This window comes from Sarcophilus harrisii, chromosome X (genome assembly GCF_902635505.1).
Source record: "Sarcophilus harrisii chromosome X, mSarHar1.11, whole genome shotgun sequence".
Lineage (NCBI taxonomy): Eukaryota > Metazoa > Chordata > Mammalia > Dasyuromorphia > Dasyuridae > Sarcophilus > Sarcophilus harrisii.
In genome coordinates, this window is record NC_045432.1 from 22,139,329 (window position 1) to 22,159,324 (window position 19,996).

The 19,996-nt window shown below is 49.8% G+C and overlaps 1 protein-coding gene across 5 annotated transcripts in view; it reads right to left on the reverse strand.

Moving 5' to 3' along the window:
• HEPH (hephaestin) overlaps positions 1–19,996 on the reverse strand; it is a 61,507-nt gene that overhangs the window by 13,655 nt on the left and 27,856 nt on the right. For all 5 annotated transcript variants that reach the window (XM_031945261.1, XM_031945263.1, XM_012553180.3 and 2 more), the window contains exons 10-14: positions 18,943–19,154; positions 17,783–17,933; positions 12,398–12,610; positions 6,507–6,720; positions 358–497 (exon numbers count right to left, since the gene is read on the reverse strand). In XM_031945261.1, the coding sequence (XP_031801121.1) occupies positions 358–497; positions 6,507–6,720; positions 12,398–12,610; positions 17,783–17,933; positions 18,943–19,154 (930 nt within the window). The remainder of the gene's footprint in view (positions 1–357; positions 498–6,506; positions 6,721–12,397; positions 12,611–17,782; positions 17,934–18,942; positions 19,155–19,996) is intronic.

The window sequence follows — 19,996 nt, forward strand, 5'->3', positions numbered from 1 at the left end:
CTGAGGCAGACACAAGTTAAGTCACCCAGATGGTCTGAGGCTGGATTTGAATTCATGTCTTCCTGACTCTAAGGCCGGCACGCTATTTGATGAGCCATCTAGCCGAGTAAGGTGCTCCAACTGCCTTTGAACAGATCTCGGACACCCTTTCCTCTTAACTAGGTTGCAAGGGCTGCTGCTCTAGACCCCATCTGGCTTTAGATCAAGTCAATTGGGCCTTGATCTGGTTTTGTCCTTTTTTTCTCCCCCCCCCACCCCCCAGCAAGTTCCCAGCTCCAGATCAGGGTAACATGTTCTAGGGACAGTAGATGAGAGAGAAGAAAATGGAGAAATTGGAGACAAAGTTAGCACACTTACCCAGAATTCCCAAGTGCTCTTCTGAACCTGTCCTTGGTCGGGGTGTGCTGAAGGTACCATCAGTATACTCCCTGTACACAACTTTCTTATACCGGGAACCCAGGAATCCATCTTCATTGGTCAGAAAGACATGACCGTAGCTGGAAAATCCAGAGGGCATGATCAGCACCTGGCCTCTTGGCCAGGCAGCCAACTGCCCTGATCCTGTCAGTATCCCTTGCCACTTGCCCATCTCAACTGCCCCCCCCATGCCCAGATGTGCCCAAGAACATTGGTCTGGATGCCGGGACAGTTGACTCTACCATGTATGACTTTGATCAGATTACCTCTGCTCTCTAAACCTCAGTGTCCTCAACTGGAAAATGGGGATAACACCGTATCCACCTAAAGGAGGAAATCAAACTAACAGATCTTTGGCAGTTCCAAAACCTGCGATTGTAGGACCTAATTCCTGATTCTGACCACAGCCGCCTCCCTGTGTGTTTCTCCTGGCCCAGGCTGAGCCCCCAGCAAGAACAAGAAGCAATCTGGCAGACAGCTCTCCAGGAGAACAGAGAACCTGGGTTTCAGCATGGCCGGGGACAGAGGGGATAGCTCTGTCCCCTACCCAGAATGCTTCTGGCTGTGTCTGGCGCTTGGTATAGATGCCCAAGGCCTGACCCGTTGGGAATCCTCAGGAAACCCCTCTCTACTTCCCACAGAGCAGGGAGAATAGGAATCTCCTTAGAAATCACAAGGATGGCTCCATCAAAATGACAAAGAGGATGGAAGGACATCCCCAGGAGGAAAAAGGGCCAAAGAAGGGCCACAGGCTCCATGGGACTGATTAACTGCTGGCAGGCTCTTTCCGAAGAGGAGGTCCTCCAAGGAGTGGGGCTAGGCCGGTGAGGAGAAGCCGAGGGGCGAGAGAACCACCTCAAAGAGCCAGAAGGAGGTCAAGCAGTGAACAGTCAGTGGCTCCCCGCTAAGGAAGACAAGCCGTCTATCTGTTGACCTGCTTTTCATGTCGGATGGGCCTGCCGTCACCTAGAGACGTGTATCTAGGACATGGTGCTGAGCCACTCAAGACTCATCAAGCCTTGCTGGCACATTGCCCTGGCTACTCAAGAAAGTGGAACCACTGGAAAGAGCCGGCAGACTTTTGCCGAAGTCCTTGGCAAGAGACCCAGGGCACAGATGGCACGCTCCTTATTACTGTCGAGAGGTTGAAGTCAAGACAATTCTGAGCAGAAAAGGAAACTTGGGAACCGAATGGCCAGTTAAGATGTCAACTCTGAGCGGGATTGCTATTTCTGGATGAAGGAACGATGGGCTTTTGGCCAATAATAGGAGGCACCTGACTACACACGCTTATATACACATGTGTTTACACACATGTATACATGTGTATGTGTGAGTAGACATGTATTTCTGTATAAATGTGTACATATATATTTGTCCAGAGCACCTGAACCCATTTGGGAAGGCTTCAGACTGAAAACAGAGGAAGAAGTAAAATACACACATGTGACAAATTAATTGCCCTAGAGTGGAGCAACTACACTCCAACATAGGCAAAATGGCCCTAGAGAGGCCCAGTCATCGCCAGGAGACAACACTTAACGAAGAGATGGAATAAGGGAAGCCCAAGCCACAGGTTCAGACGGTTATCCTCACACACTGTGGCCGGATGACAGGGGAACAAGAGGCCCTAAGACAGGGTGCTGTATGTTGACATGTAGATTTGTAAAGATTCTGAAAGACGGAAGGATAGAAAGTCTCCCCGTGGTCTAAAATTCAGCAGAATTCAGTCCAGGAGGGCCGGGAGGCTTGCAGGAATGAGGTTCTGAAGATGTAGCTAGGGATCGTTCCAATGAAACAAACACAAAAGGGAAGCTGAGGAAAGATAACATGTAGGCTCAGAACTCGGTCCCCAGCCTAGATTTTTTCCAAGAAAAAGAAATGAAGGCAATTAACCAGCTGAATGCAAAATCATGGCCCAGGCCCATCCAAAGGCTGAGCATGGAGGCCCAGCACACAGAGTTGGGGCCCAAGAGTTCAGAAGGGAGAAGGAAATGGGGAGAAAAGAGAAAAAGCACAATGGCTCGATGCGGGATCCTAGGCCTTCAGAGGCCACACAGTAGTAGTCATTCATTTGACAAAAGAGGAAACTGAGGTCCAGAGAGGGGAAGGATTGACCCCAGCTCACACACAGGGACAAGGAAAGGGAAGTGACTTGCCCAGAATGTGGCAGGATTTGAATCTGAGCCTGTGACTGCAAGTCCAGAGCTCAATCTACTGTAGCACAATGTGTCTCCTATTTTTTTTCCTGCCAAGGAAACTTATCTCCAAGCAAAATGGTCAGCAGGGAGGTGAAACCTTCACTAAGAGAAGAGGTATTAAAAAGCCACCCAACCGCCCTGGATACAGTTGAGCCGCCAGCCCCACAACTGCCTATCACGGAGATCCAAGTGCAGCTGCTGAAGAGGTCATCAGTTAGTTAGTCTGCCGCGGCAGGCACCGAAGGGGCACAGGAGTGGCGGATGGCAGATGGGCCGGCTTTCCAAAAGGAAAGACGCGGGAGTTCCCAAAGGGAGCCACTGAACTCGGCTCTGCTTTCTGACAGAATTCTAAGATGTATTATTAAAGGGCCGCGACTTGGGCAGTTTCAGAGGGAAATGTTAACAGCAAGAGCCGACACTACATGGTCTCATGCTGGATTCGCCTCATTTCCTTTCTGAGAGGGTCAGAAGCCCGGGAGAGCAGGGAAATCCCATAGACACTGCGTGCTTAGACTTTAGTGAAGCATCTGACGGAGTCATTCATGCTGCCCTCGGGGATGAGCCGCGGAGACGTGGGCCGAGTGACGTGGCAGACTTAGGCAGGGATGCTACCCCGCTCTGCCACTGGGAGAGTCTCTTCTCCTCCTGGGACCTCAGTTTCCTCTTCTGGGAAACGAAGAGCTAGACCATACTCCCTGGAGGCCCTTCCTACCCCAGCTCTACGATCAGACGTGAAGGGGAGTCATTAACAAGTTGATGTCAACCTGAAAGAGGGGTGACTCCGGCTTTTGTCTTTGAGGGGGAGGAGGAGGGGAGATGCATACAGACACACATACACTCACACAAGGAAATGAAGAAAATGAAAAAAAGATACCAATTGATTTTGGAAATGAAAAGATTGAATACTCTGCTTTTTTTCAATTCAGTTCAAAAAATCATGTAACAGGCGCTGTGCTATACAAAAGCAAAAACAGAGTCCCTGCCTCAAGGGGTTTCCAGCACCAGTCAGATTGTGGTCCCGGGATCACTTTCCAGTTGTGTGATCCTGGCCAAGTCATTAGTTTTCAGCTTCAGTGTCCCTTTTGTAAAATGGGGATAATAAGAGCCCCTGCCTTAAGGGGGTTGTGACAATCAAATGAGATGAGCCCTAAAGCGCTAGAAAACTGTCAGTTGTTTGTTGTTGCCATTGGCATTCTTATTCCACTGAGGGAAAATGACTTGTACCCAAGTGAGCGTGAGATCGGAGGGGAGGAGGGGATGACATTTGCAAAGGGTTTAGGGATACCGGAGGTGAGAGGTCACGTAAATAGCTGTAAGGATCAAGAAAGGTGGCACTGAAGTGGGGGCCCCTGCACTTGATGAAAGAGAATGCCACTGAAAGGTAGAGAAGAGAAGGAAGGGTCTTCTGATGTGAGACGTGGCCTTGGTGGATTCCCGGAGGGAACAAGGGAAGCATTATTCTCCTTTTAGAGGAGCTGCAGCTCTCTGAGACTCGTTTAATTCGGTCAAGAGAGGTCAAGAGACAGGCAATTACTTGGCCAAGAGCACACAGCAATTCAGTGGTCAAACCACGACTTGAATTTCTGCCTCCAAATCAATGAACAAATTCAAGCCCTCACCCTGTGCCGGCTGCAGGAAGCGCACAAGAACTCGGCCCCTGACTGCCCTCAAGGGGCTGACATCCTGGGGGAAAGGGCTATATGAACATGGGGAAGTAAATGCAGGATAATCGGAGGAAGGAAAGGGCACTAACTCTTCACATTGGCACCGGCACTGAGTCCTGATTCCAGAGTTAGGAAGAGAGAGAATATTCCAAACACACAGAGAAGACAGGAAGGCCTTGCCTAGAACCAAGAGTCTGTGGAGGCCAGTTACATAACCAAAGCTGGAAAGGTCAGCTAACGGTAAGACCAAGGAGTTCAGAGATCCTCCAAGAGGCACTGGGGAGCTGCAGAAGGATATGGAGGAGAGGAGTGACATGGGCAAATGTGGGGCCTTTCTTTGGCAGCTGAGTGGAAGCTGGAGAGAAAGGGGAGAGACTGGCAGGCAGAGCACTTAGTAGGCTGTTTGGGCAGTCCGAGGCAGGCCGATGTCCTCCTACGCTAGGGCAGTGGCTTAATTAGTACTAAGTGGAGCTATGGGGACAGACACTGAGAACACTGGAAAGAGAGATCTGATAGGGCTTGGACCGATTGGATCTGAGGAAGAAGAGTCAAGTGCCCTTCGGACTCCAAGCTGGAGCGCCTCCAACAAAAACGGGTGAGTCTGGAGAAAGGGCAAGGCACTGACCAGTGCTAGGTCAGAGATTACGACAGATGCTGTGAGGAAGGGAGTCCACTGTCATGGGATCATACATTTAGAGCTGCAGGGAACCTCATAGAACCCAGAGAACCTACCATGTTAGGAATAGGGAAACTGAGGCCAGAGCGGTTGCCCAAGCTCCCCCAGGGAATAAACACCGGAGGTGAGGTTTGAACCCAGGTCTTTCTGACTCCAAACTGAATGCTCTATGGTACACTGCCCAGAGAGAGCCGGGCTCCACACCTGGACGCAGAGATGCTTGTTAACTAACTCCATGCAGAGCCAGCAGGCCCCCGTGTGAGAGCAGGAGAAGATAAGGCCACCAGGGCAGGGCCCTGGGGATCTCCGCGCCAAAGCGCTGGAAGATTAAGAATGACTCAGTCCCGGAGCCACCAGACAGGTGGGAGAACCAGGAATAATGATGTCCCACAAATCAATGCCCGTGGGTGGCTGGCAGCGCCAAGAGCTATGGGCTCGGGGGAGGCAGACGCAGAAAAGGCCATCGGGTTTCCACTGGGGGCGATCGCCGGCCAGCGGTGCTGAGCGCTCCCCCAGAGGCCAGGGCACAAGCCAAACTGCTGAGGGGGCGGGGTGGGGGCCTGGTAGAGAGCGTGGGCAACAAGAGCAGACGGAGGCTTCTGTAAGTCTGGCGGGGAAGGGAGCAGGGGGGCGTGGGCAGCTCTGTAAATGGTGGGAGGGGGCCGGGTGGGGGAAAGACCCCACATGAGTGAGAGGAAGAGGCGACGGTCGGCAGAACAACTGCCCGGGAGCCAAGGATCCCAGTAGGGACCGAGCATCAGGGGGCACTCCCGGTATGGGCGAGCCAGGAAGGTGGCCTTTAAAGAGAGGGTGGGTTTGATCTCAGGACAACTGGGTGGCACAGCAGTGGATAGAGTGCCGGGCCTGGAGTCAGGAACACCTGATTCAAATCCAGTCTACCTGTGAGACCCTGGACAAGTCCCATCTGCTCAGTTTCTTCACAACTGGCAAATGAGAAAGTTGGACAAGAGGACCTTTCAGATCCTTTCCAGCTGAAGAGCTTACAGGTGACCTTGCCAAGTCATTTCTCCCCTCGGGCCTTGCTTTCCCCATCTATAAAATGAGGGATTTGGCCCAAATTGCCTCTAAGGTCGCACACCCCCTCCTCGTCTCCAGAACTCAGATCCCATGTGTGGCGCTGAGCAAGCCCGTTGCTCTCTTTGGGTCATCCTCTCCTTTTCTCTATTTCTTAGCATCCCCTTGGTTTCTTTAAGACCAAGCCTGGGTGCCCCCACCCCCACGCTCTCCCTTCTCACCTTTCCCATGGGGCTTTGCTTGGCCCTTTCCCTTGGATCACAGCTTGGTACCTTCCGCCTACATCTCCTGCCCCTAATGAGTGTCTGAGGCTCAGTTTGAACTCGAGTCCTTGTGACTCTCGGCCCGGCACTCTGGGCACTGTGGCACCCCCCAGCCGCCCCCCTTGAGGGTGGACAGGAGACCTTTACAACCCCAATTCCGATACCGTGGCCCGAGCCTGGGCTTTGTGGATGCCCGGGTCCTTCCCAATGTTCGCTCCCTCCCTCCCTCCCTCCCAGCAGCCGTCCTCACCTCTCCTCCTCTGAGTTGTTGTGCCAGTTGCTCTCCCAGTTCCGGTCTGGGCAGTAGTCCCACTCCACCTCCTCGGCCATGACATAATAGGTGCGCACCGTGTGGTAATGGGGCCGGGCGCCGGACCCGCGGCCCTGGCACTTGGAGACGTTGTAAGACGCCCTCATTCCCGCCTGGAGGTGGCTACCTTCTTGGCAGTAGATCTCAAAGCTCCCTGGGGAGAGGAGAAACACAGAGGAGGGGGGAGATTGGCTTCAGGTTCCCGGGAAATCACACCCACTTCTCTCAGGTGGCCATGCCAGAGAGGATCCTGGGTGGAGACCTCTGGGAAACAAGATGATAAGGAGCCCAAGGCTGGCAAAATGCTTCCTTTGCAACATCCCCATGAGGTAAGGAAAACAAGCGCTGACCGACTCCATTTTGCAGCTGAGGGAACTGAGGCCCCAGAAGAGCCTCTCCAGGCACAGAGAACATCGCCCACATAAAAGATGACCAAGTCAGCTCAAGCCTACTAGTGCAGATCTCAATGAGGGGAACAGAGTTTGTGTGCATCAGAGGAGGGGAGAGTGAGAGAAACGGGGACACACAGAGAGACACAGAGACAAAGAGAGCTAGACAGAGACACAGACAGGAGGGAGAGAGATAGACAGAGACAGAGTGCTAGAGAGAGAGACAGGCAGAAGGGAGAGATAAAGAAAGACAGGAAAAGAGACAGAGACAGAGAGAGCGAGACAAAGAGCTAGAGAGAGACAGAGAGAGGAGGGAGAGAGATAAAGAAACAGAGAAAGAGAGAGACAAAAAGAAAAAGAAAGAGGGAGAGACAGAGAGAGAAGGAGCTGGGCAGGAAGAGAGGAGGGAATAGGAAAGGTTCCCCATGGACTAGGCTCCATCCACCATGTTTGGGGTGGGGAGCGGGAGGAGTACTTCGGAGGCTGTGACGGGGGCTCAGTTTGGAGCCGTGGCCTTTGGCCCATGGCGGCGGCCCAGCAGCAGGGCCATGCCCTCTACCAGCCCCGTAGGGCCCCCCAGCTCTGGCCCAAAGAGCCCATTTTGCTGCCTGTCAGTGCCGGGGCCAAGGCCGGGCCGGACGGCTGCGGGCACCACGGTACCAGCTCAGACCCGGTGGCCCATGGAACTCTACCACTTGAGGACTGACATGACTGACTCAAATGTTCCCTGAAAAAGGTTCAAGAGCAGAGGCCACAGGTCATTCATTTTCTTGTATTCCTGGCTCCTGAGCTCAAGAATCTACTATGGCTCCCTACTACCTGTGCAGTGATATCATAGGAGAAGATGAGACTACTGGCCTCTGATTCGGCCTCCACTTCTTTGTCCCTGTGTGACTTTGGGCAAGTCACTTCCCAAGAAGAGCTGTCACATCTCTGCTCATTTGCTCATGTGCCCTGATGTGCCAGAGTCCAGGGACCCTTGCAGCTCCACTAAGTCAGGTGGGACCCCAACATGCCCCTATGCCCAGCCTGTCGGCTTCCCTGTCTGCAATATTGGAGTCATCCCCATGTCTAGCATTTACATTCTTTTTTCCAGACTTATTGTGTGAGGCCTCTTGTGCCCTAAATTAGCAGCAGCCTCCTCACTGGTCTCCCTGCTTCAAGTCTCTCCTCATCCCAAGCCATCCTCCACAAGCTACTCGATTTTCCAAAAACAGCTGATGATGTCCCACCTTGCCAAGGACCTTCAATAGCTCCCTATCACCTTAGAGATGACACCTTTTTTGCAAGCCAGTCCCAAGCTAGCTTAGAAAGCCCTCTCCACACTCTCCTGGCTGTTGTGTTCTCGCACACGCCTCCGTTGCTGTCTCTCACGCCTCTCAGCATCTCCCAACCCATCCTTGGCGCCGACACGTGATCTCCCAGGGGGCAGCTGCTTGACAGCGGGGATGACTAGACTCGTCACTTGGTGACTCATCGGCGCCAAGCACGGGCATCAAGCCCGTGAGCAAACAGGGGGCCGGGGAGGCTTTGTTCTCAGGGCCCGCCGACGCTGACGCCCCACTGCCTCGGGCCTGGGGCTCTGTTTTGGGGTCCCTGCTACCTGTGACATCCTGTGCTTTGGGGCCCCTGCTAGGCCTCTGTTCTGAGTTTTGGGGCATCTGAAAACCTTGAAGTCCCATGTTTGGGAGTATCTGATAACCGTGCTGTCCTTTGTTTTGGGTTCCCTGCTACCTGTGACATTCTATGTTTTGGGGTCCCTGCTACACCCAAATTTCTGAGTTTTGGGGTGTCTGACAACACTGATGTCCTGTCTTTTGGGGTCCCCCAAAGCCTTCATATTCTATTTTAAGGTCCCTACTAGCCTGGTTTTGGGGTCCCTGCAGGCTGTGAAATTCTGTTTTAGGGTCCCTTCCAGACTTGATGTTCTGAATTTGGGGAGCCTATAATTTCGATGTCCTGTTTTTGGGGTGACCCTGCTCAGTTTTATGTTTTGGGTTTCCCGGGAGGCCTGGAGCTGTCTTTAGTGGTCCCTGCAATCTGTGACATTCTGTGTTTTAAGGGGCCTGCTTGAAGTTGTGTTCTGAGTTTGGGGTGCCTACACATTTAATGTCCTGTTTTTGGGGTGTCTCCCTAGGCCTGGTGTTACGTTTTGTGGTCCCTATGAAGCCTGGAGCTGTGTTTTGGGGTCCTGGCTGCCTGTGAAGATCTTCTTTTTGGGGTCCTTGCTAGACCTGATGTTCTGAGTTTTGAGGTATCTGACAACACTGATGTCCTGTGTTTTGGAGTCCCTACTAGCCTGGTTTTGGGGTCCCTGATGGCTGTGAAATTCTTTGTTTTAGGATCCCTGTAAGACCTGATGTTCTGAGTTTTGGGGTGTACAAATTGGTGATGTCTTATTTTGGGGGTGTCCCTCTTGGGCCTGACATGGGCGTCAGGCTCCCTGTGAGGCCTGGAGCTGTGTTTTGGAGTCCCTACTAGCCATGAAATTCTGTATTTTAAGGGGCCTGCTTGAACTTGTGTTCTGAGTTTGGAGTGCCTACAATTTTGCTGTCCTGTTTTGGGGTATCTCCGCTAGGCCTGGTGTTCTGTTTTGGGGTCCCTATGAAGCCTGGAGCTGTGTTTTGGGGTCCCGGCTAGCTGTGAAGTTCTTTGTTTTAGGGTCCCTCCTAGACATGATGTTGTGAGTTTTGGGGTGTCTGACAACACGGAGATTCTCTTAACCAATACAGAAATCTCCTCCCAGTATCCCAAGGGAAGGTCAGGGGGCTTGGAGTAAAGCTTTCACTCTGGGTTTGCCGCTCATCTCATTATTTTCCCCCACAAAGTTCTCTGTGCTGGTGGGTCTCATTTTTTTGATCTCAAGACCCTTTTGAGAGTCTTTAAATTGGGGAGACCCCTTCCCCAAAGAGTTTTTGATTATGTAGGTTATGTCTCTTCACATTTCCTCTACTTATATAGTTATTCTATATTTCTATATAATGTACAAATATAAATTTCTTACATATTTGTATAATTATAAATATCTATTTATTGCCGATTTTCTATAACATAAATAGATTTTATATGTAATAGATAAAGATGTATTTATTACATCTTTATATATTATGTATAAATAGCTAGTACCTATTTTATATCAGTATTTATATGTACTTATAATATGTATGTATTTTGTGTATGTAATATTTATTACATGTTTAGATATAATGTATAAATATCTATTTATTATATATATTTATATAATTATTTATTATGTTTTATATATGCATTATACATTTATTTATGTTTTATATGTATATATTTATTTAATATGTTTTATATAATATATATATATTTTTATTTATTATATTTATTATGTTTTATATAATATATATTTATTCATTGTATTTTATTCAATATATAAATTGATTATATTTTTATAATATATGTTTACTCTCTATTTTATATATGTGTAAATATATACTATTCATTATACATTTATACATAATGTATAAATATCTATTACCTATTTTTACATAATTTAGAAACAATATTTACATATACTACATAAATATCTATTTATTACACATCTCTATATAAATATGTATTTAATATAATATGTAAATATATTTATATATATTCATATCATGTGTAAATATATTTGTTGCTTATTTTATAGAAAATTTATTATATTTTGTGTAATATGTAAATATATTCATCATACATTTTATATAGAATGGATAGCTAGAATAGTTGTTATATATTTTCATATATGTTTAAATTTCTATTTCAATGGCCGGTTTTGATCTTGTTCCAGAATCCTCAGGGCCGGCCCAGAACATATTCTGAGGACCCGTGCTGTATGCTCTAAGCAAAATGGATTATTGTCCGCTCCCAAGCCTCCATGCTTTTGTGGGGGACGTCTCTGGGTGCAGACGAACCCCCCATTTCCTGTCCTTACTCACATGCCCAGCCAGTCCTGAGCCTACCCCCCAACTATCACCAGTACTGGTAGCCAGGTTTGCTCATTAGGAAGCAGAATGGCAGGATGGTCTGGGACCGGGCGCTCCCCAGTGCCTGTAAGTGGGCCGTAAGGCCCACAAGAGCTGGAGGCACCACGCCCCCCCTTACCGTGACTGGGCGCCTGGGTCCCCCCGTAAGTCACAGGGGCCTGGTTGCCTGAGATGGGGCTGCGTGGGTGGGTCCCTGGCTGCCCTCTCCCTGTCTCTCCCCAGTCTCCTGCGGGTGATCTCATCCACTCTCATGGATTCAATTAGCATCTCCATGTACGGGGATGTTTCTCACATTTACTAATTCCTCCCCAAGCTCCCGACTGACCCGCGGGCCCCTGTCTCCAGCTGCCTGTTAGACGTCTCTGGCTGGATGTCCCATGGAAATTGGAAATTCAACATGTCCAAAACATCTCATCACTCCCCCCCCCCCCCCCCTCTTCTCCGGTTGTCCTGGCCTCCCTCTCTCCCTGTCACTCCCACATCCAAGTTGTTGTCAAGGCCTGTCAATATGCCCTTTTCAACTTGTCTCACATATGTTCCAGGGTGCAGGCCCTCACCCCTGGACTGTGAGCTTGCATCTGACCCGTCACCCCCTACTCGACGAACCCCGGGGGCCTCCAAAGCAAAGAGAAGGTCTGCTCTGTGTCCCTAACACTCCATATACCCATTTCTTAGACCCTACGTCATCATGTCCTCCCCTAGGCCCTCCGATGCAGGGAAGGGACAGACCTCTCTGCTACCCCCCCTAAAGCCCCCCATCTCCAGCTCCAGGTACCATCCTTCACTGCGCCCCCTGCCTGGAAGGCCCTTCCTTCTCATCTTTGATTCCTGCCTTCCCTGGCTTCCTTCAGGTCTCAGTTAAAATCCCATCTGTAAGGAAGCTGAGGATGGGGAGGGCTTAGAAGGGAATAAGAAAGATGATCCCATTTGAGACTCACATCTCTAGGAGGTTAGTTACATGCTATTTCAATCCCCATTTTCCGGTTAAGTGACTTGCTCAGGGTCACTTAGCTATTAAGAACCTGGGTTGGACTAAAAGGCAAGGCTTCCTACAGACTCCAGGTCTAGCTGCCCTGAACTTGCTCAATCTCCCATAATACTAGGGTCTCTCCTCTGTTGATTGCGGCCTAGCAGTCCTGCAAGATCCAGTTCACTCCCAGTTGTGTGCATGTTGTTTGGCCCATTAGACTAGAAGCTCCCCGGGGGGGGGGGGGGGAACTAGTTTTTACCCTGCTTTCCATGGTCGTGCCTGCCACATAGTAGGTGCTTAATCAGTGTGTCCTGGGAAGACGGCCCCCCTAAGCCCGGAGGGACCGGGAGGAGAGGGAGCTTGCGGGCTGCCAGTGAAGTCAAGGTCAGGAAGGGTGCAGAGGTTCGGGTTGTGAGGGGGCGGTGCGACAGGGCCACCTCTCGCCGTTTCCGGGACCTCCCAGCGAGCCAAAGGCCTTACCTGGAGTGTCTACGTGCATGAGGGCTGTGGCGAAAGTGTGAGGGAAGAGGGAAGCTCCGGCCTTCCTCATGCCCAGCATCTGGATGGTGTGCCCCTCGAACATGGCTCCGTGCATGTCCGTCTCGGTGCCCAGGGTGAGGAGGTGCCAGGCCACCGTGTCCCCCTGGCACATCCTTAACCCAGGCAGGTTTGAGAAGGCAAAGCCATTGATGGCTGAAAAAGAGGAAAAAATACAGAGTGAGGGTTAACAGTGGTGGTGGGCCCAATCACAACACATCTTACGGCCCGGCCACCACCTCTGAAGGAGGTTATGGCTGCAATGACCACTGGCAACACAGGTTTGGAGTGAATGAACTTCTATAGACTTAGAATGCTAACTGACATTTAGTAAGTACCTACTATATGCTGGGCAACTCTCCTGTACACTTATCACCAATAACCCATCTGATCCTCATTGGGGTTACGTAAAATACTATGGTACCCATTTTACACCTGACAACACTGAGGCAAAGAGAAGTTCAGGGACTTCTCAGAGGCATCTCCAGTCATTTTAGACCTGGAACCTTCTTTCGGCCAGGTTTAATTCCACAGGCTCTTGCCTTGCCCGCTGCCTGATCCAGCAGATGTCCTTTGCAGAGAATTCTCCCACACTGAGCACTAACGTTTCGGGGACCCCTAGGGCGTGCTGGGCACTGTGCTGTACCTCTCCGAGCAACATCAGTGTATTTCATGCTCGTGACATTTGTAAAACTGAGATGCTGCTCTATTATCCCATTTTATACTCAGAACAGAAAGGCAAAGAGTAGTTATAAGTGACTTATCCAAAGGCATACGTGCAACAAGTATCGGAGGCCTGTTTTGAATGCGGGTCTCATCACATCCTCCCTCTAGTCACTCGGCTACCAAAGACCATAATAAATTAAATGGACCTCAAACAGACTTCTCCTATGTGACCATACTGACAACAAGCCCCCATTAAGCACCTACTAAGTGTCAGGCTCAGTGCTTTCTTGTTTTTCAGGCCACAGCAGGAAGCCAGCCCCCAGGACCACCAATGGTACGGTGGAGTTTCCAGTGTCTGGGGAAACTGGATGATCCCATCCATGGGAGGGATGGGATCTGGAGAAGATGGGGGCCGACAAAGCTGGCCACCCGATCCTGGAATCAACAAGGTAGGGGGGCTATTCACAGGGGGCAAAGGGCCTTAAGCAGGATCTTCACAACAATCTTAGGCCTTCCCTTCAGCATTGGAATTGACCCTTCCACTTGAAAGAATGAAGGAAAACAGGGCCAAAGTGATCGATCCAGGGCTGCTAAGCTAGACCATGAAGGAAGGCGACTGGGAACTGAGGACTCCTCTGTTCTACCCTTAGTCCTGGACACACTTAGTATGTGCACTTCCTGATGTATTCAAAAGGGAGGAACAGAAAATGCTCTTTTATAATTATGCTGAAAACTAGCTTTGATTGTGCCCCTACTGTGTGCCATGTGCTAAAATTTTAGTGAGATTATGATATTAGATGTATTCCTGATGTATTTAATAGAAAGGGACAGAAAATGCTCCCTTATAATTACACTTAAAACTACCTTAGATTGTGCCCCTACTGTGTGCTAGAATTTTTAGTGAGATTATTATATCACATGTATTCAGCTCGTTTATAATTATGCTGAAAACTAGCATTGATTGTGCCCCTACTGTGTGCTAGAATTGTTAGCGAGATTATGATATTAGATGTATTCAGCTCCTTTATAATTATGCTGAAAAGTAGCATTGATTATGCCCCTACTGTGTGCTAGAATTGTTAGTGAGATTATGCTATTAGGTGCTCAGAACATTACGGGGACTTACATGCAACACTATAATACCAAGTTACCACCTGAGGACACCGAGATAAAGAGCAGTTGAAGGAATTCCCAAAGGACATAAACTCAAACCTTCCTTATTGCAGGCTTAGTTCTATATATACCAAGCTTACAAGTTCTCTATAAAAATAAAAGTAATTTTCATAGACAAAAGGGTCTTTTTTAATTGTCCTTTTGGATTACAACAAAACTAAAAGCTGTTATACTTCTGACTCTCACCATAATCTAACCATAACCAGTGCCTCTGTAAGCAATGCTGTTGTATTTCATGCCCATGAAATTCTGCACAGTCCTATGAAACACTGCTATACCCATTGTACACCTGAGAATACTGAGGCAGAGTACGGTTGAGAGCCATATCTATGATCTCTAAGTTCAAAAATGAATCAGGCCCATTGTGCTCACTAACATGGAAAATGTCCTTTTCAGGGAATTTTCATGTATGAATATGCAGAAAACTCCCATTTAGCACACTCTATGTCCCATACTCCTTTTAGGAATATCAGTGCACCTTCTGCTCTTGCTATTCTCAGGAGTTACAAAAAGTACTATTAGGCCCATTTTATACCTGAGAATACTGAGGCAGAGAATAGATGAGAGCCATTTCTATGGTCTCTAAGTTCAAAAATGAATCAGCCCCATTGGGAACTCGAGCCAGCTCACTGACATAGTAAATGGCAATTTTAGGGAATTTTCATGTATGATTATATAGAAAATTAGCATTTAGCGCACTCTGTGTTCCATGCACTATCCCATGCTCCTTTTAGTCATATCAGTGTATCTTTTATTCTTGATGTACTCAGGAATGACAAAAAGGACTATTATACTCATTGTACATCTGAGAATACTGAGGCAAAGAATAATTGAGTGGTTTATATGAGGTCACTACTATGTGCAATGGACTATGCTAGGTTTCGCTTAGTAATATTGATGCATTTCATGCTCAGGATATTCTCAGGACTTACATGACATACAGTTATGCCCATTTTACACCTGAGAACACTGAGGCAAAATGTAGTTGAGGCATTGATCTAAGGTCACCAACTCAGAAGGGGAATCAGGCCAATTTTGTACTCAAACTAGCTGTGTACCATAAAAAATGCCCACGGGTTCTTCTATAATTCTACTGCCAACTAGCATTTCACAGAGCCCTACTATGTGCCATTTAGTAACATTGCCGCACACCTCAGTCCCATAACAGCTCAGCTTGCTAACTGACTGATATGTTCATGGGCTTTTGAAAGACTTCTTAACCTCAATGACCACTCCAATTTAGGCAGTACCTACTATGTGCCGGGAAATAAGCTTGGCACTTTTCACAATCATCTCATCTCACATGATCCCCCCAGCAACCCCTACACCTAGATACAAATCATGGCGCTGGTTTTAAACTCGAGAGCTCTGTGGCCAAAAGGAATGGCTGAAGACTAGCTGGGAAGGGCCTGAGCCACTTCCGAACTACAGACTTCCTGCCTCCCGGCTCACTGCTCTATATGCCGGCCTACCTAGCGGCCATTGTCCAAAGGGAAGTTTGCTTCCATACACTGATTCTGCAGACAGGGGAACTGAGAACTGAGGATTGGGAATTGGGAACTGGGAACTGGGAAATAGGAATTAAGGATTGGGAATTGAGCTGACAGGCTCAGGGACTTCTGATGTGATTCCAGCTCTCTTGCTCTGTCCTCCCAACTTGCACACTGGGGAACGAAGATCCAGACTGGGGAAATGACCAGAAGCCCCACAGATGCTCTAAGGCCCATCCCAGCTGTCTCCAGATGGGGAAAGGGAGCCAGAGGGAAGATGACTTGGGATCATGGGCCCAGAGTGAGGAAGGGCCTCCCTGGCCTGTAAAATGGAGAGTCAGAGTTCCCACCCAGCTTGAGACCCAAGATTTAACGCTGTATTTGCCTCCTTGACCTTAGGTGCCTCATTCACCCCATCGGGGTCCCAGACCTCTTTTTCTCCCAGAGCCCTTTGGGATCTCCAAGAAACCCATGGGCCCTTCTCAGAATCATGTTCGTGGATGCACACAATCAAACTGGGAGGAGCACAAAGGACACCCCCAGTATTAAACAAGAGGGAGCCCCAATTTCTACAAAGCCAGACATGGGCTCTCACTAGCTAAGGGGGAGGCTTGTTTTAACCCCATGAATCCAGCCAGTGGGGGGGGCAGCTCAGACCTGGCACAGCCAAAGCACCAGCCGAGACACAGAACAAAAAGGCTTGGAAATGGCTTCTTCTAAAAATTTCTTGCCAAAGACTGGGTTTTTTTTCCCCTACCAACATCGCCCCCTGCTGGCCGGAGAAGGCACCAAGACCAGATAACAGGCACAGGTTTAGAAAGCCATTCATTTGCCATGTGAGCTGCAGATTCAATCAGCAACCATTTAGGGAGAGCCTTCAAGGCTCCAGGCGCTGCAGCAAGGGTTTGGAAACCAGAAGAAAGGAAGCAATCTTCATGGCCAAGATGCTTAAAAGCAGACCACCGGGCAGCCTGGCTCCAGGGGTGGTACCACAACTCAGAACTGCCACGGCCCCAGCTCCAGCTCCGGGGGCTTCACTCTGCAAAGCCTGCCGTGGCACTGGCTTCTATAATCACTGCCAATATGGAGAGTCTCCCTGGCCCCCCGTGCCACAGCAATAACCCCATAAGAGGCCAGGTGGCTCAGTGGGTAGCGCTCAGGGCCCGGCAGGGCCTGGCAGCGAGAAGACCTGCATTTAAATCTGGCCACAGACACTTATTGTTGTGTGATCTGAGACAAAGTTACTTAATGCAAAAGTACCTCAGTTTCCCCAACTACAAAAGGATAATCACAGTATCCAATGAGATAAGAACTGTAAAGCACACAGTAGGTCCTTAATAAATATGTATCATAGGAGTACAGCTCTTGAGTTACAAGGCACCTGAGGGACCATGTACCCCACTGGCTCTCAAAGGGCGGCCCCACTTCTCCCAGAACCTTTCAGGCTCAGTTATGCCAAAGGCATAGCTATTTTCACTTTGTGCTTTGTAAGAAGATAAATTTTCCAAGCTCTTTGGAGGGATCCTCCATATGATTCATTTTTTATTTTATTTTTTGTCAGGCAGTTGGGCTTAAGTGACTTGCCCAGGGTCACACAGCTAGTAAGTGTTGAGCGTCTGAGCTGGACTGGAACACAGGTCTTCCTGACTTCAGGCTGCTGGGCCATCTAGCTGCCCACCTACACTCATTTTTAAGAGGGGAAAGGGGTCCTGAAACCCAAACAGTTGAAGAAATACTCATCTGTCCAAACCCCTCATTTTGTGGAAATAGAAACTGAGCCTGAGAGAGCACGGGTCCAAAGCCTTTACTCTAGAGCCCCTCAGTCTCAGCTGCCCAGGCCAGGGATGATGGAGGCTCCTTGGGGTTGGCCTCATTCAGCCCTCGCACAGGCTAGGAAACCGACACTAGACCAGCCAGGAAAAACCCTGGAAGCCTGCCTGGTGGAGAATGCAGAAAGTGGGGAGGGGGCACAAATCAGACCCCTTCCCAGGAGCCTTACCGTGCATCTTGTTGGAGTCTAGGAAGCTCTCATCATTCTCCAAGAGGTGTTTTTGTTCCAACATGGCGGCATCCTTGTTGGTGCCACTGTACCAGCTCTGGTTCTCATCAAAGACGGTGAAGAGAAGAAAGAACTCCTTGTCCACACCTTTCTGAGGGTCCCAGGGAAAGAGCAGATCACAGGTCATAGACCTGGGGCTGGAAAGAACTTTACAAATGCTAGAGTGCAGGGCTTGGTGTCTGAAAGACCCGAATTCAAATCCTGCCTGAGGTCCTTGCTGGCTCAGTGACCCTGAGCAAGTCACTTAACATCTGTGCCTCAGTTTCTTCAGTTATAAAATGGGGACAATAACAGCCCCTCCTCCACAGTGTTAGGGGAGGATCAAGTGAGCTTTGCAAGCCTTAAAGCTCTATATCAATGCTAACTATTATTATTATTATTATTTGCTGAGACAATTGGGGTTAAGTGATTGCACAGGGTCACCCAGCCAGGAAGTGTTAGATTCTGAGGCCAAACTGAACTCGGGTCCTCTGACTCCAGGACTGGTGTTCTAGCCACTGCACCACCTAGCTGCCCCTATCATTATCATTGTTGACTCCCACCCTCTCATCTCTGAGGAAACTGAGGCGCAGGGAAGTGGACCGCCTTGCCCCCCGGCACTGAGCCGGCAAATGGCTAAGGGGGGATTGAAACTCAAGAGTCCCCATTGCGAATCTGGGCCTGCCTCCTGTGGGGTGGCCTGCTGGCTCTCAGAGCAACTCCACGTGTCAAGTGGAGCTTCTGGGCCCCCAGGCCGAAGGCTTGGGCAGCCTGGGACAGTAAAGGTTAGCCTATATCCAGGGCGGGGGGAGAGCAAGGGGGAGAATGAGGGTCCAGGCCAGGAACTAGGCACAAAGCGGGGGATGTGAGGGAGTCAGACTGACGAGAGGGGGAACAACAGCAACGTAGGGCAAGGGAAGCAAGAATGGGGCGATGCTTGGGGAGCTCTTGGGAATAAAGCAGTCACCTAGAACTCCATGGCTGTTCTGTGTGAGCCGACAGCTTTTGAAAGAGGAGCCCGGGAAGGAGCCATCCACATCCCCCGAAGCCCACACCCCCGAGCGCCCCACACCTCCCCACAAGCGGGCAAGGCCTCTGGCGCCCCCTCCGGCTCGCCCCACCTGCTTGCCACTGGCCTCCAGGGAGCCCGCCCTGCAGACCAGAAGGGGCCCCACGAGGCCGGAGTTGGTGTCCTTCACGGAATTTACAGCCGAGAAATACATCCAAGTGAGACAGGCCGGGTCCTTGGCGGCGGGGCCGGCGTGGGGGGGCACCATCCAGCGGTACGTGACCTTCTCAAAGGACCTGGCGACCAAGCCGTGCTGATGTGACCCTGGAGACGGTGACAGGCGGGCGATTTATGGCTGAAGGACCTCCAAGGCTATCCGGCCCAGGGGCTCTTCATCTTTTAGGGGGTTATGAACTCCCCTGGTGACCCCTTTTCAGAACCGTGGTTTTAATGAGGAGAATAAAAGCCCAGGACGGCCAAGGAAGCCGGTTCTATTCAAATGCAGTTGTCAAAGTGGTTTTTTAAAGTTCAGAGACACTTGCTCCATCAAGAGCCTCAGACCAAACATCCAATTTTCATTTTACAGAGAAGGAAACTGAGCACCAGGGAGAAGTGACGTGGCCAAGGGCACGCAGGTAGTTAGTGACGGAGGCAGAATTCAGCTTTCAAAGCCAGAATTCTGGCCACTGGTACCAGCTGCCTCCCAAAATGCAACCATGGAACCAAACAATTCTGCTCCCCCAGGGCCAGGGTCGGCTACTTCCGGGGGCCCACAGAAGAGGCCTTGTCCCATAGATGTGGAAAGCCACACAGGGGAGGCAGGGCGAGGTCTATTACAATTTTGCCATTGGCTACCAAGGAAAGTCACTGCCCTTCTCCACTTAGGGCCTTGGCTTTCTCATCTGTAAAATGGGACTGATGGTATTTGTAGATGGAAAGGAAGGGGGGCCTAGGTGGTACTACAGTAGATAGAATGCCAGGCCCAGAGTCAGGAAGACTCAGACGCTATCTGTGTGACCCTGAGCAAGTCACTCAACCCTGTTTCCCTCAGTTTCCTGAAGTAAACTGTCATGTGTGTCAGTGGAGCTAGCTGGCCTAGGACTAGCTTGAGGGCTTTGTGACCAAGGCACAGAGAGGCCCAGAACGTCAGGAAAGCCTTCCCAGCA